The sequence below is a fragment of the Carassius gibelio genome, chromosome B20 (assembly GCF_023724105.1).
Source record: "Carassius gibelio isolate Cgi1373 ecotype wild population from Czech Republic chromosome B20, carGib1.2-hapl.c, whole genome shotgun sequence".
NCBI classification, from domain to species: Eukaryota; Metazoa; Chordata; class Actinopteri; order Cypriniformes; family Cyprinidae; genus Carassius; species Carassius gibelio.
The window spans coordinates 18201253-18217419 of NC_068415.1; the positions used below are offsets into that span (position 1 = coordinate 18201253).

Consider the following 16167-nt stretch of genomic DNA (forward strand, 5'->3'; position numbering starts at 1 on the left):
AGGAGGAGGGAAAACAGGGGAAAGGGAGGAAAGAGATTGACTGAGAGAAAGAAAAAGAAGAAGAGGAAAGAAAAAGAGACCCAGGGGAGCTGTTATCACCTTATGGGAAAGAATGCAAGCTGCCTGTCTGTTTAAAACTGCACAGGGAGAGGAGGAGAGAAAGAGAGAGCAAGACAAAATGTGCACAGACGCCTGCAGGATGAACACGGTCAGGACCGCTTGCCTCTTTCTTTATTCCTTCAAGAAATGTTGTTTGTTTTTTCTTTTCCTTTTTGTGTATGGTAGAGGCACTGTTTCTCACTTGTAAATATGTCAGATGCCTTTTTACTCTTCGTCATAGTTTCCATTGTCAAAGTCTTCTCGGATACCTTTGGGGTCTGATTCGAGAGGATGTTTCTGGAAATCATTAGGTTTGTGACTCTACATGCATTTTTGAAGCGGTGCAGGGTGGTGGGATATACTTTCGGCAGCAACACGGTTGATTTATTTTGAGAGTTGCTGAAAGCTCTTGCGATAAACGAATGCAGTTGGGCTTCATTTATCAAGAAAAGTTGCAGCAGTAGGTCACTTTTAAAGTACTTTTGAGATGAAACAAGAAGTCTCAGGTTTTTCATTTGATGTTTTATGCAGTCTCAAGGCGCTTGGCTAAAACATTTCTGGGCAGAATTTGAAGAAATAATAGTATGTTGTCATTTTAATAATTTTTAATGTGGACTTTTTGTTAGGTGCAAAGTCAAAGTCAAGTTTGTTGTAATTTTTCGCAGTTCTGGATGATACATTAACGTATTTGGTTTTGATTCCAAGTGGTCTATTGAACATTTATTTTAGATTATGATAAAGTTGGTTTGATAGTATGATGACTATTGAATCTCAGTTGTTGGGTGTGTGTTTATATGCCTGTGTGAGTGTGTGAGAGAGCTGCCAGCTGTGGCGTTTTATCATGCATGCCTGGTATTTGGATTTCAGTCTCTAGAGGCTAGGGAAGCTTTACGGGTTTAGTTAAAAAGGTCTGTGTTTTTCACCAGTTGACTTTAACCAGTTTTGTCATTGTGATCAATCCAAGTTTATATTTGGTGCATGCTTGCATAAAAAAAATATAAATTCAATGTACTTAATGTGTTCATATTGTATTGCATAACAAATTTGTCACTATTGAGGTGACACGGTTAGCAGTTTTGTGGTTTGGTTCGTGCTAAGGGTGGTTTAAGGGCTAGGGTAAACAATGTAGTTACAGAAATTAATCACAGATGTAATTACATAAGGTTTTTTTATATATATATTAAAAGCATGTATGTACATAGTTGTATCAAATTTATGTTAGTACATACAGAATTTGTACATAACATATATCTATAGTGTCTATAGTGTCTTCACCCTGGTTTTCTTGGCAATAGCCCAATAGAATTTGTGATTATTTAAAAAAAATTAAGTTTACGATTTATAGATGTTTTGTTCATCATGTCAGTCTTCACAAATAAACACAACTTGAATGAATTTTGAAGCCTAAATACCAGAAGGTAAAAGCTAAACATAGGCTAGAACTACTCCATGGTCGCATGATTTCAGTGCCACCACCATTAAGTTTCCAACAACTCTTTCAATGTTTGTTTAAAAGTATTTTTCCTAAAAGTTTGAGTTAGAATAGTTCGTAAGAGCATGATTAACACAATGAGATGTAAGATCTTTATGTGAGAATATCTTGTGAATGTGTTAACCAAAACATTTATTTACAGCAAAACCTTTATTTCAGTATTCATTGAGAAAACTCAAAACCATTGCTAAAACTAAAATTGCCTACTCATTTTTGGGGTTTTACCTATAAAAACACATCCTCCATATATTAAACCAAAACAGATCATAACCATAACACATAGAGTGTGGTGTGATGTTAAATATCAGTGTTTGCGTGTGTTTGTACAAGCCTGCGTGTGTGATGCTGCCTTCTGGCTTCATGTTGTACAGTAGATATGTGTTATCAGTCAGGATCATTGCTGTGAGCCTCTGAGTGTGTCATGACACATGACACTATCTGCTGCGATCTGTGTTCAGCTGCTGTCGGCTGACTTGATGCGTCTTCACTATAACACACACAACGACCACACAAAGACATATTTAGGTTTGTGTTCCTGTTTATTTGTGTAATGACTAAGGTGTCTGCAACTCTTTATAGACGTGTTAATATTTCCGCTGGACCCCAGACTATGACACACACGATTGAATGTATGTAGGAGGAGTGGGTGAAGATAAGGGGATACAGGTGTGACTTTGTTTTCAACACCTATTTGTCACTATGGTAACTTTTGATACTTTAAAATAGTTATACATAAATAAAATGAGTAGTAATTTTAACAAACTTGTTTGAAATGAATTACTTTCACATATCAGAGTTCATGGATGCCAAATAACAACTGGGAAAATCTCTAAAATCTGCACTTTGCCTTTGTATGATGCTTCATCCACACCAACAGGTGTCAGTATAAATGAAATAGGCTAGACAAAGATATATTTGAAAAGGTTGTATCTATGTAAACTGGTAAATGCCACCGCAATGTCATTAAAACAATAAAAGTTAGAGGGATGCCAGTAAGAGAAAACATGGTGGATACCGTAAATTCAGGATCTTTTTGATGTTAAATTTTGCTGAAATGTATTAAATTATTATTTAAAATAAAATAAAACACAATTCTGATGGTTTTGAACATTTCTGATACATATATAACCATTTAGTTTACAGCAACTTCACAAATTTAGTAACAACAACAACTTTGCTATATATTCTAGCTTTATTTTGCTCCTTTCAAAGTGATTCTAACACACCTGACATAATAATTCCATCTTCTTAACTCATAAATATGAACTTTTGAGGAGCACCTGAATGCACCATAAGTCCTAAATGAGTTCCAAATTGTAGAGGTCAACTAATTCTCTAGTGATTGAACTAACTTTTCGTTTCTTTCTTCCACAGCCAAGCAAAAAGAAGGTGCACGCTCTGTGAGCAGTGACTCTGGACTCTCCAGCTCCTCCCAGTGGACTGGAGGACAAACCTCTGGGCTTCCAATCAGCTACGGCTCCGAGGAGCATCCACAGCTCCCCAGAGTGATCCCTGTGCTCAGAATGGAGGAGGAACAAGCTTCTCTAGGCCTCACAAGATGTGACCCTAAAGCCAATCAAGCTACTTTTGATCATTCCAGTCATTTAAATGGTAAAACAATGTTCCTAGAACGAGAGACAGATATTATAGATGATGATGAAGACATCATCGCTCCGAATGCTGCTGTTTTAGACTATAAAGACACACTTTCTTCAAAGAAAATGTCTGGCTTGTCTTTAGGTGAATGTCAGAACTCTGTCCAATCATATGATCGTCAAAGTGAAGCTCTTCCTGCTATATTTAGAGACGTGAATTCCTCTCACACTCTCTCACACACTTCAGTTCCTTCTGGATATCAGACACATATATGGGTAAAGCAGCAACAGTCCACGTCTTTCATGCACACTCCATCAGACAGACTGGAACACAGAGAGGAGATGGAGCTCCAAAAAAGTGCAAGCAAACCTTCATTACCAGACAGTGGCTTTCCAGAGACGCAGTCTGAGCCAGACAAGGACGATGAGTTTGCAACACTGGCTTTGGATGTTGATCAGTCAATCGAACAGCTCAATCAGCTGATCCTGGACCTTGACCCTGACTTTGAACCAGTCCCCACACAGGCAAAGAGTCACATGACCCGCTCGGCCTCCCTTCAGACCAATGGAATGACGCATTCTGTTGGAAGGGCCAAATCCCTTCAGTCAGGTAAGAGCAAATCCTGATACATTGTATTGATTCCAACTGGCCAGCAATCCACCAAATACTTCTAGTTATGTTTTTGCACAAAATACTGTGATATTCTTTAAAATACCCTGGTGTGTCATATAAATGGCACAGTATATGAATATAGCAAGCATTGTGTAACATACTGAATATTGAAAGTACCTTGGTATTACTATCCGAGACCATCACAGTACCATTGTATTGTCAGCGTACATTACATTTACATTTTACATTTATTCATTTAGCAGACGCTTTTATCCAAAGCGACTAACAGATGAAGACAGTGGAAGCAATCAAAAACAACAAAAAGAGCAATGATATATAAGTGCTATAACAAGTCTCAGTTAGGTTAACACAGTACACGTAGCATGGGATTTTAAATAATATAATAAATAAAAAGAAAACAGATAGAATAAAAAAATAAAAGAATAGAGCAAGCTAGTTAGAGGTCTTTACACATACACACACACACATACATATACAATTGCAAAATAAATGAAAAGAAAATAGAATACAAAAAGATTAGAAAGGTAGTTAGATTTTTTAGAGAATATAATTAGAATAGTGAGTGTTAAAGTTAGAGGGTCAAATAAAGATGGAAGAGATGTGTTTTAAGCTGATTCTTGAAGATAGCTAAGGACTCAGCTGCCCGGATTGAGTTGGGGAGTTCATTCCACCAGGAGGGAACATTTAATTTATTTAATAAAGTCCATAAAAGTGACTTTGTGCTTCTTTGGGATGGCACAATCAAGCGACGTTCACTTGCAGAACGCAAGCTTCTAGAGGGCACATAAGTCTGAAGTAACGAATTTAGGTAAATGGGTGCAGAGCCAGTGGTAGTTTTGTAGGCAAACATCAATGCCTTGAATTTTATGCGAGCAGCTATTGGAAGCCAGTGCAAATTGATAAACAGAGGTGTGACGTGTATTCTTTTTGGCTCATTAAAAATTAATCTTGCTGCCGCGTTCTGAATTAATTGTAAAGGTTTGATAGAATTGGCTGGAAGACCTGCCAAGAGGGCATTGCAATTGTCCAGCCTAGACAGAACAAGAGCTTGAACAAGGAGTTGTGCAGCATGTTCGGAAAGAAAGGGTTTGATCTTCTTGATGTTGAATAAAGCAAATCTGCAGAACCGGACAGATGTAGCAATGTGGTCTGAGAAAGTTAGCTGATCATCAATCATAACTCCAAGGCTTCTTGCTGTTTTTGAAGGAGTTATGGTTGATGTGCCTAACTTGATGGTGAAATTGTGATGAAACGATGGGTTTGCTGGAATCACAAGCAGTTCTGTCTTGACAAGGTTGAGTTGAAGGTGATGGTCCATCATCCAGGAAGAAATGTCAGTTAGACAAGCTGAGATGCGAATAGCTACCTTCGGATCATCAGGATGGAATGAGAGGTAGAGTTGAGTGTCATCATAGTTATGTCATCATGTACATAGTTCACAAACTTGATACATACAGAATTTCTACACATGCCCTGCAAATTAACCTTTGTAGTACATTTAGTGGCAATATTTGTTTACCTTTTTGATTTTATAACTTATATTCTGTAGACTATATTTGTTTTTCTGAACATACAATGCACAGGATGCTGTGAATTTATATCAAATACTTTGAATATATATTTGAATTTAGAGATATGCTCATAATTTCATTATCATGACTGTAAAATAAAATGTATATAAAATATAACTATAAATAGATCTCACAAGGCAAACAATTTATACATTTTATATATTATACAGTTCAAAAGTTGGGGGTCAAACACTTTTTTTAAAGCATTAAATTCAAAGTTTCATCAAAACATCTGAATTTGTGCATTAACGTTAAAGACATGTATACTCTCGCAAAGATTTCTATTTTAAGCAAACATTAAACATCATCACCAAATCTTACTGAACCCAAATCTTAGAATGGCACAGTGTGTGTGTATACATATTTATCACATTTCAAATACATGTGGAATGTTTGGTGCTTTTAGTTGCAGTTTTGTCTTGTCCATTGGTTAATTTATTGTTTGTGGTGTCTGTTCGCAAGGGCCTAATTTATGTTAATAAATGCACACAAGTAACATACAATGGTCCCTTATGTGCAGCTCCTGACAGGTTTGCTAAAAAAAAAAAAAAAATTCTGCCTTTCATTTGTGTGTGTTTGTGTGTTTTTGTGTCTGTGTGTGTGTGTGTGTGTGTGAGAGAGAGAGAGAGAGAGAGAGAGAGAGAGAGAGAAAGTAAGTGAGTAAGTGTGTGTAAGTGTGACTGTGCTTGAATATGTAAACATCCAGGTCTAGTATAGGAGTTTTACTTTTATGCTTTCATGATTTTTTGTTTATTTATTTATATTTTTTATATATATTTTTTTATAATTATAAATAAAACCATTTTTTAAATGTTCTACATTTCATGGATTTATATAATATATATTTGATATACAAAAAAATCCATCGTCTCACTAATTGAGGACATAAATACTTGAACAACATCTCCGGAACTGATCTGAGAGTCACTTCATGAGCATTTGATTTAATTTGAGTAAAATTATCCTCATATCATATACACACAAATGTAAAGGTATTCACAGCTACCCGTCAAGATAAAAGTTTGGTTTAACTTGAATAATCACACAATATTTTTTGGATGTTTTAATTGTAATATTATATTAATAATAAATTATATTAAACCTTTATTTTCCAAAATAAATATATATATTATTATTTTTAGTTTTTATGTTTTATGCCTTAACAAATTTAATCATAAGGCTATTGTAAGGATAAATTAAACTAGTTTTTATGCTTTAAAATGAATAGACATGCTAAAACACAGAATTTGGAAACAATAAAACATTTTTGGGCCCTAAACGTGTCATTTTTGTTTAACTTTTAATTGATGTTAAACTGTTTAAGTTGCATGATTTTAATTAATTAGAGTTGATTTTTGATTAATAAAATTTAATTTAACCATTAAAAAGGAGTCCAGGAAAAAGTAGACCCTGGGGAAACATTGTAGTCTATATAAACCTTGTGTTTTTTTTACAATATTAGCGCAAAAGCTAGCTTAGTCCAGTAATCAGGAGCTATTTGACAGGTGGTACCCCCTGAGAAAAACCACACATCAGACCATCGCATGAATGAAATGTTTTAACGGCTCTAAAGCACATGCAAATAATGTAGATAAGACAGCTGCACAAAAAAAAAAAAAAAAAAAAAACTGACATTAACTCAACTAGTTTTTTAAATGAGAGAATTTTATCATCCAAAGGCAGCTACAAAACTAACATTTAAGTCTTTATTTCAGATATTCATACATTTTGGGATACACTGATCTTAACTATTCATGGCATAATCCAATACAGATTTTTTATGTGTTTTATTTAAGCAAAAGACAAGAAATAATGAAAATATGAGTAGGAAGAATATGGTTAGTTAATTCATTTAAATTAGACTGTATAATTTTAGAACCTGAAGCGAAAACAGAATGGTTTGACTTCAGCTTTGTGAAATCAGGCTACATACATACCAAACAGCAGATGGGCTGAATAAAAATGCAAATTCACACTATGTCATTCTCTGCAACCTCTCATTGGAAAGAGGTTATATTCTCCGCATATTGATAGCGACCCACTGATGCACGAAAATTATATGCAATATTAGAATGTTTGCAGAAGTGGACAGGACTGGATACAGTCCTTGAATGGCTTTAATACAAAAACACACACTAATGGCGATGCATTTTTTAAGGCCCAAAGGGTACCAGGAAAAAGACGACATATTGTCATCCTGGCCAAATTTGACATACACTATTTTGAGATGGAGGATCCAGAACTGCATCTGAAAGAATGCACTGTAGGACGATACAATATTTCTTCAAATGCTGATCGTGGAGACCTTTATATCATGACGATCAAAAGACCGTCATATCACACACCCCTAATCCGAACCAATGGGCAGCATGGGGGCAAACTGCAGTAGTCTAACAAAGTTTGGATATTTGTCCTTCCATAGCCTACTTCATCTTTAAGTTTCTCCAGAGTAATCGGCGATGCACATTTCATAAGTTCCATTTCAGCTGTCACAAGCCGAGGGTGAATCTTAAGGATCGCATACATGCTTAAACTGAATTGCCTGTCCAATTCAATGTTTGTTAACTTGCTAAAGCAGGAAAATATGAAAAGCGAGTCCTCTCATGTCCTCTCAAGCGACTTGAGAGGATACGGGGCTTAAATAATTCATATAGCCCAAAACATACTCATTTTAACCTCTATAATAACAAAATAATACAAATAAAATGAGAAATGTGAATTCTTTAATTTATATTTTTTTATTGGGGCCAATGCTAACCCCCCACACTCTGCCTATGGCTGACATAGTGTAAATGTGACCTCTAAGCTGCCTTTAAGTTTAAATTTTGACATAATCATATTTCTAGCAGTGTAATAACAATGCCCTTGCCAACCATTTAGTTACTCCTCATAATGTTATATTGACTGCTGCTTTTACCAAACACATCTGTCAATACTCTGTCTCCTTTGACCTCGGCATACTGAGCAGGTCTTGTTGCTTTTGAAGTGTGTCCCCTGCCTTGCATGTGTCCCCTTTCTATTCTGTTATAAGATCCCAAGGTCCTTTCTTACTGGATCAGCCCATGTCAGAGCAACTCTGACACCTGGAATGAAGGGTCTTTGAGTAGAGCGGAGAGTTCATCCCGCTGAACAGAAATCTATGCAGCGTGTTATTATTACTGTAGTATGTCACCAGATATATGCCCTGCAGGGTGTGTGTTTGAATACACATGGTGTAAGGGCTGAGGAATGCCTTTGAAGCGAACATCTACTGACAAAACATGTTGCCTTTCCCCATCGTTGAGTCTCAAGGATTTTGTTTGTCTATTCAGTGATAATTAACAGAGTTTGTACTGTTGCCCATTTGTAATTAATTATTACCATGTTTTTATATATAAGAAAGATTTATTATTATTTAAACTCAGAAATAATCAAATAAATAAATAAAACAGAAATACAAAATTAAGAAAATTTAGAGAGTTAGATGTTTTTAAAGCTGATTAAGGTTTAAAATGATCTTTCTAGAGTTTTCTTGTATCTTAAACCAATTCATTCGGAACCCTTTTTTTCAGGATTATTTATTTCAGGAGCATTTATTTAAAATAGAAATATTTTCTAACAATATACATTACCTTTAAAAGCTTTTATTCAGCAATGATCTTTTAAATTGATAAGAAGTGATAGCATATTAGAAAAGATGCTATAAATTAAGATGAATAAATGCTATTCTTTTTATTCATCAACGAATCCTGAAAAAAAGTATTGCAGGTTCCTAAATAAATAAATGTGTATATATATATATATATATATATATATATATATATATATATATATATATATATATATATATATATATATATATATATATATATATATATATATATAACATTGATAATCCTATTAATAAATCAGCATATTATAATGATTTTGTAAGGATCATGTGACATACTGGAGTAATGGCTGATGGGAATTCAGTTTTGCATCACATGCATTTATTTAATTTATGAAAAAAAATATTTATAAAATTTTAGAAAATGTATTACATTATTTTTTTTGTAATATTCATTATTTTTGTTTTACCACTACTACTACTATTATTATTATTATTATTTTTTTTTTTATGTTTTTGTGGAATGTAATCTAATGCAGCCCTGAAGTCAATGGCTTTTTTTTTTATGCAAGGTCAAAAACTCCTCATAGATCTCATCTAAACAATTAAATGTCATCTGCCATGCATTGAATATGAAAAGTGAATTCAGTGTCTCTGTCTGTACAGGTTGGAGGCAGAAACAGCTCAGTGATGTCTCTGAATACTCTGTGCAAAAGGTGGGTGGCGACCGAATGCAGAATAACCAGAGAATCGTCTTTGGAATGCCATCGGTACAAATTCACAAATAGCCTCATAACTACATAGCCTCAAAACTTAAACATTAAATATTTAACTGGAGACTAGTGCAATAAAATTTCTTACCAACCCTGTGGAAATTGTTGCCCAGTGTCAACAAAAAGTTGAATTTGAACTTGGAACATTGCTACAACAATGCCTCTTATTTTTTTTGTCTGTTTCAGCGAGGTCTATATCACACTGATGCTGTTGACTTTGGTGACCTTCCTAAAGAGGTTGACAGTCCACTGTGGGTGGGTCTACATCAAGTTCCGCCCACACCGGCATTTCCTGTGACACCCCCCACTCCATATGGTAAGACCGACACTGTACTATTATAGTGCCCTTGTCTGATCATTTTTTTGAAAATACAGTGGTGGCCAAAATTATTAGAACACTAGTATTTTCACCAGCTTAAAAACATTGTTGGAGTTTTTTCTATACTTTGCTATTGTGTTTCGGTAGGAAATATCAGTTTACATTTCCAAACATTCATTTAGCCATTAATTGTAATAATCCAGTGAGATTTTTGTTTGCACAACAAGGAGTTTGACAACTGCCTGATCTGATCTCATCATCATCCAGTCTGTCTGGAATAACATGAATAAAACAGAACAAACTGAGACAGACTCAGTCCAGAAGAACTGTGGCAAAGTCACCAAGATGTTTCAAAAAACCTATCTGTAAAAATCTCACTGGGTTTTTACAATTAATGACAAAATTAATGTTTGGAACTGTAAACCAATATTTCCTACTGACAAACTACAGCATAAAATAGAAACTTAAAACTTAACTTAAAAACCATTTTTAGCTGGTGAAAATATTAGTGTTCTTATAATTTTGGTAACCACTGTATATAGCACATTTACAAAAAAACATGCATTGCCCAAAGTACTTTTCAGTAGATGATCTAAACAGTATGAACATTTACATACACATACACACATTAAAACCTGGTAATGTATAATTTTAAAATGTCTTTATACGCAAATCAAACACATTCATTGTCAGAAAAAAAAAAAACAATTTGATAATAATAACATAGTTGGGATTGGGAGGTAGAAAACAGAAATGGCCCAATAATTGTTTGATCTTAAAATTAATCCTAAAATGAAATGGAAACCAATGTGAAGACATTAAAACTGGAGGAATACTATTGCTCTTCTTTGTATGGGTCAGAAGCCTGGCAAAACAGCAAACAACACACTCTGACTTATTAGTGATAAGATGCAGATGTACTGGACAGCGAGGCTGTAACTTTGCCTAAGCAATGTACTAGTAAACAAAAAAATTAAGACCAATATATATATATATGTGTGTGTGTGTGTGTGTGTGTGCGTGCAATATATACAATGGTTTTGTATCATTATCACATAAATGTTAAAAGTTTAGCATTTATGAGAAATTTAATCTACTGGACATATATACAATGGAAACAAAAATGGTCCAAGAATAGAACCCTGTGGCACACCACTGCTTAATGTATTCTATTGTCTCTTTCTCCTCATAGTGAAGAGTGGACATAACACCATCCCTTCAAGATCAGGTTCTCAAGCCAGTAGACACTACATGGGCTCTCCAATATGGCAAGGTAATCAACTGCCCACAGTGGCTACATCCTTATGCTACTTTTTCATACTGTATATACAGTAGCAAAATCATGTTTATATCTACATAAGAGGACTATAATATGTGTAGATATCAATTTGCGTGTGTCTTAGGTTGATTTAGTCAGGAAAGTTTCCAGCTGTATCTCACACAAATGTGACTTGCTGCTGTCACAAATTCTGTGCTGCTCAAAATAACTCTGCTACAGGATGTGGCCCTCTGGGTCAGGGTGCATACTTCCTGTAACCTGACCAGTCAGCGCTTTGGGAACTATAGCTGTGCTCAGAATTAAGCCCAAAGTGCACTTCAGATTTGACACAAACTCTTACTGTATGCGTACAGCTGAACACATATCCTTCCAAAGGGTGCGCTGCAAAGCAGTGCATTTGAAAGTTTCACCCTTGTCCAGCGATTTATCTCCAGACTTTATAAGCAAATAAAACATCTTTGTACTTATTTAAACTAGACTTATATGCATTTCTTAACAACCTCACGCAAGTCCTTGTCAATGCTAGCAGCTGCTAGTATTGCAGTCTTGTCACTTTACAAATGCTATTCTGTCAGTCATTTCTTGATTTCCTTATTTAGTAGTCAAATTCATATTTGAATTCATATCAAAATCATTATAGTCAAAAACATAAGCACATTTGCAAAAACACAAAGATTTATTTTGCACTAACAAATAATTCCATTGGTCATTTATGTAACTTTTATGGGGAAATACTATTGCCTGATTACATCTTTATGAGGCGGCACAGGAAAACATGATAGATTGGAAGAGCATGGAAGACCATGTTAAATCACATTATATTATACAGCATGCTTCACAGATCCAAAAGATATTTTACTTTTTTATTTTTTTTATTTACTTTTTACAGAATAAATAAATCAATAGATATAAAAAAACATTAAATAAAATGGCATTAAATGTCTTATATTCCAGTTTCCAGCATTACATGATTTTATATGGAAAACAGTAAACAAAGTGATAATGAAAAAGATTTGTTTCATTATACAACATTTAACACATCCAGCCTCCAGCAAGTTTGGCTCAGAGGAGGGAAGGATGTCTTGTATATTTTAATTTCCTGATGTCAGAAGATTTGCAAGGTTATGTAACATCAGTCCATCTATGTTTTAGTGTCTAAATAAACAGGAGAAAATAAAAGGTCTCACAGCCAAGCACTTACTGACAGACAAATGCAAATATTTACACAGACATCTGAGGGGGAAGGAAGGGTAAACCACAGCCCCTTTAATTTAATATATGTGATACAGTGGCTGAGGTCATCTCAGGGCCGTTACATTCTGATTAAGCAGGGATATGAAAATATTATTTTGATAACAATCTTTAGATGAATATCGTTTTCTTTGTAATTGAACATAGTTATACAGTTAAATTAGTTGTGTCCATTAATAAGTTTATCCATTTATTTATTTATTTATCAACTAATTTATTTATTTTTATATACATTACAGTTAAAAAGATTGGGGTTGGTAAGTTTTTTAAATGTTTCTGAAAAAAAAGTGTTTTATTCTCAACAGCTGCGTTTATTTGATCAAAATTACGGTAATGTAATGGATTAGAAAATATTATTATATTTTTTTTTTTGTAACAGTGTTTAAATCCTTAGAGACTTTTGATCAATTTAATGAATACTTGTTAAAATCTTATTGACCCTTAATGTTTGAATGGTATTGTAAAAAAAAAAAAAAACGTTTGAACTTTTTTTAAACAAGCTTTAAATAAAAGTCTGGGACTGTTAGTTAGTTAGTTAGTTAGTTAGTTAGCAGGTTTTCTCTGGAGTCTCAAAAGTTTTGATGGCCAGAATGATAACTAACAAAATACTGCTTAAGAAAATGTCTGTTTTTGCATAGAGGCAGATGTTGTGAGTAGCAACACATGGTGGAGAGCATTATGTTGTCCATAAAAGGCCATCCTCACTCCTGACCCCAGTGCTGTGGTGAAACAGACTGTGAGAGTCTGCGGAGAACAATGCTTGAATGGCCTATCAAAGGCAGGAGAGCACTCATGAACTCAGATGGTAATGAGGCCATGGGGGTCTTTCACTGCCTTTCTGCCTCATGCCAGTTGGGGGCAGTCATCCTTCCTCCCTTTTCCTTTTCCTTCTGCCCTCCCCCTTCCCTCCCTCCTTCCCTCCTCAAAGCTGGAGTCAGTCAACCAGTGGCACAGTCCTGCTGGAATAATGAAGTAGTTTTCCATCTGGGGTTTAACAGAATCTCAAAAACTCAATGACTTCATTCAGCCTAGACACTAATGAATAGAGAGAGAGAGGAAGGGTACAGTGTTAGACAGAACAGCAACTGTGTGACGTGCCGCCTGTGGTCAGTATTTGTGCTGGGAAGCAGACAGCACAGTAGAGAGAGCGAGATAGGGAGAGAAAATGTGAGGTGGAATAAGCGGCAAAGTAGATGTTACAGACTGGGGCCGTGAAAGACTGGGACACAAAGTAAGCGTGCAGGAGTGTCAGAACACAGCAGTGGCCGCAGTATCTTCTGTGGAAAAGTCTCTGTTGAGGAATACTTCAGCATGACTGCTTCTCTAGGTACGTGGGGAAAGATTTGGAGTCATTTTGGCCCAACGTTTTGAATTGTGCTTGTGTTTTTGCATGTGTGTGAGCATTTGCCTGTGTGTTTGTATGCTAATACATCAGCCATTTGTTCTAGCCGTCTCTGGCAGACTTGAATTGTCTTCTTGTCAGCATGAAGTCTCTGTGACACCCCCTTACCATGGACAAGACTTTCTCTTCTCTTCTCTTCTCTTCTCTTCTCTTCTCTTCTCTTCTCTTCTCTTCTCTTCTCTTCTCTTCTCTTCTCTTCTCTTCTCTTCTCTTCTCTTCTTTTTATCAGTCTTGTTTTCCAGTAAAAACATGTAAACATCCTCTGTACCTAATGGACAATTTGGTATGACATGCAGACTTGTTTTTGAGAAAGTATCCTTCATATTAATTTCTCTTGTTTTAAGCATTGATTACATTTAATGACATTTATGCTTAATATAAATATAACAAAAACCATCAATACCCAGCACCTGGGTAAAAATAATAAAAATGTCCCAATGAACTCAGCATTTGGGGTTGTACAAAACATTTTTTTTTTTTTTTTTTTTTTTTTTTTTTTTTTTTTAGATAGCTTTTTTTGTTGTTTTTTCTCCCAATTGTGAGTTTCTAAACGTATTATATTAAATTATAAATTCTATACATTTATTTCATTCATTGAAATTAATTCTATAATTGTGTATGTTACTTTTAAAAATGAACTTTATCTTGTTTTGAGGATGTTTAGATTTGTAATGAGTAACAAGACATAAATACTGATTAAAAATATTTTTTATAGTGTAGTGTATCCACAAGTATACGGCAAGGCAAATTAATTTATATAGCACATTTCGTACACAATGGTAATTCAAAGTGCTTTACATAAAAGAAAGTAAAATAATCATGAAGAAAAATGATCACAAAAAATAAAACGAGCAATTAAAAAACTTTGAAAATGATTTAAAAATACTTAATTATATTGCATTTGAAACATTAAGAATATAAAATGGTTTGACATAAAATACAGTGAATATGTAAGAAAAAAAAAAAAACTGTGCATGCTTGATTTGCTGAGATGGCAAAAAGGCCAGGGTCTGTGGTTTGGAGAGGACGTTTATATAAATGTGTGTGTGTGTGTGTGTGTGGTAGGCTCTTTTGCTTTGTTTACATGTGAATGTTTCCTGTTTCAGCTGGCTTTTAGACTTGGGCACTTTGTCTGTAGCTCTGAATGAGTCATTTGCATGGCCAAAACTTCACTGATAAAGACAAACACATCAGTGAAGTTGTGTGTTTGTGCTTAAACTTCCCTATATTTTGTCGTGTGCTTTCTCACACACTCAGCATATACTACTTCACCAGTGGGGTGTTTGGTTGAAAACATCTTGCATTCACTCTTTTCTAAAGCTCATTTACACTTGATTTGTCCCGTAAGTCACCTCAGATCGGTGATTTAGGCTTGGCATTTCCTCATCTGGCCAGACAGATTTATCAAGCAACCATGGGAGGTACTAAAACAAAAGAGATGGATGCTCTTGTTGTGAGTGGATGTGTGAGCTCTCTGATGGAGGTAGAGTGGAGACAGTGGACACTGTTCTACCCTCTGTCTCTGGACAAAAGACAGTTTTGTTTGGGCCTGTTTCCAAATGAATGTGGATGGCGAAAGAATGTGTTACGTAATCGTAGTATGAATCTCAGCTCAGTTTGAGCTATTTGGTGTGTTTATTACTGTTCTTTTGCCAGGGTAGGACTCAAAATAGGAACAAGGGCAACATTGATTACATCAACAAAACACTAAATAAACTGTAGCATATTTAGTAAATAGTGCTTCGATTGGAAAAAATATAAATGTGTAAAAAAGAAAGTGACTTCTGCTCTACATGCATAGATAATGCTGCTGTTGGCTTAGTAAGCAAAACTTAATTAGAGTCTTTTCAGTTATAAATGAGAACTAAAAGCAACATGAATGAATAAACATAAAAAAAAATGACAGATAACACAGTGCCTAATATTAAATACTTATTTTAAAAAATTCTCTAAATAATTAATTGTAAAAATGGCAATAAAAAATTACTTTAAAAAAACATCTAATGACAAATATGTGTTTTTGCCGAAATAATTAATTACAAAAATAAGCTTAAATTATATTATATGTTATGTTATGTTATGTTATGTTATGTTATGTTATGTTATGTTATGTTATGTTATATTATATTATATTATATTATATTATATATTATGTTATATTAT

The 16167-nt window shown here is 34.5% G+C and overlaps 1 protein-coding gene across 4 annotated transcripts in view; it reads left to right on the forward strand.

Moving 5' to 3' along the window:
* LOC127983862 (tensin-3) overlaps positions 1–16167 on the forward strand; it is a 39073-nt gene that overhangs the window by 10764 nt on the left and 12142 nt on the right. For 2 of the 4 annotated variants that reach the window (XM_052586226.1, XM_052586229.1), the window contains 4 exons: positions 2966–3796; positions 9647–9750; positions 9940–10069; positions 11265–11345. In XM_052586226.1, coding sequence (XP_052442186.1) covers positions 2966–3796; positions 9647–9750; positions 9940–10069; positions 11265–11345 — 1146 coding nt within the window. The remainder of the gene's footprint in view (positions 1–2965; positions 3797–9646; positions 9751–9939; positions 10070–11264; positions 11346–16167) is intronic. The other 2 variants (XM_052586228.1, XM_052586227.1) reach the window with 2 other exon arrangements.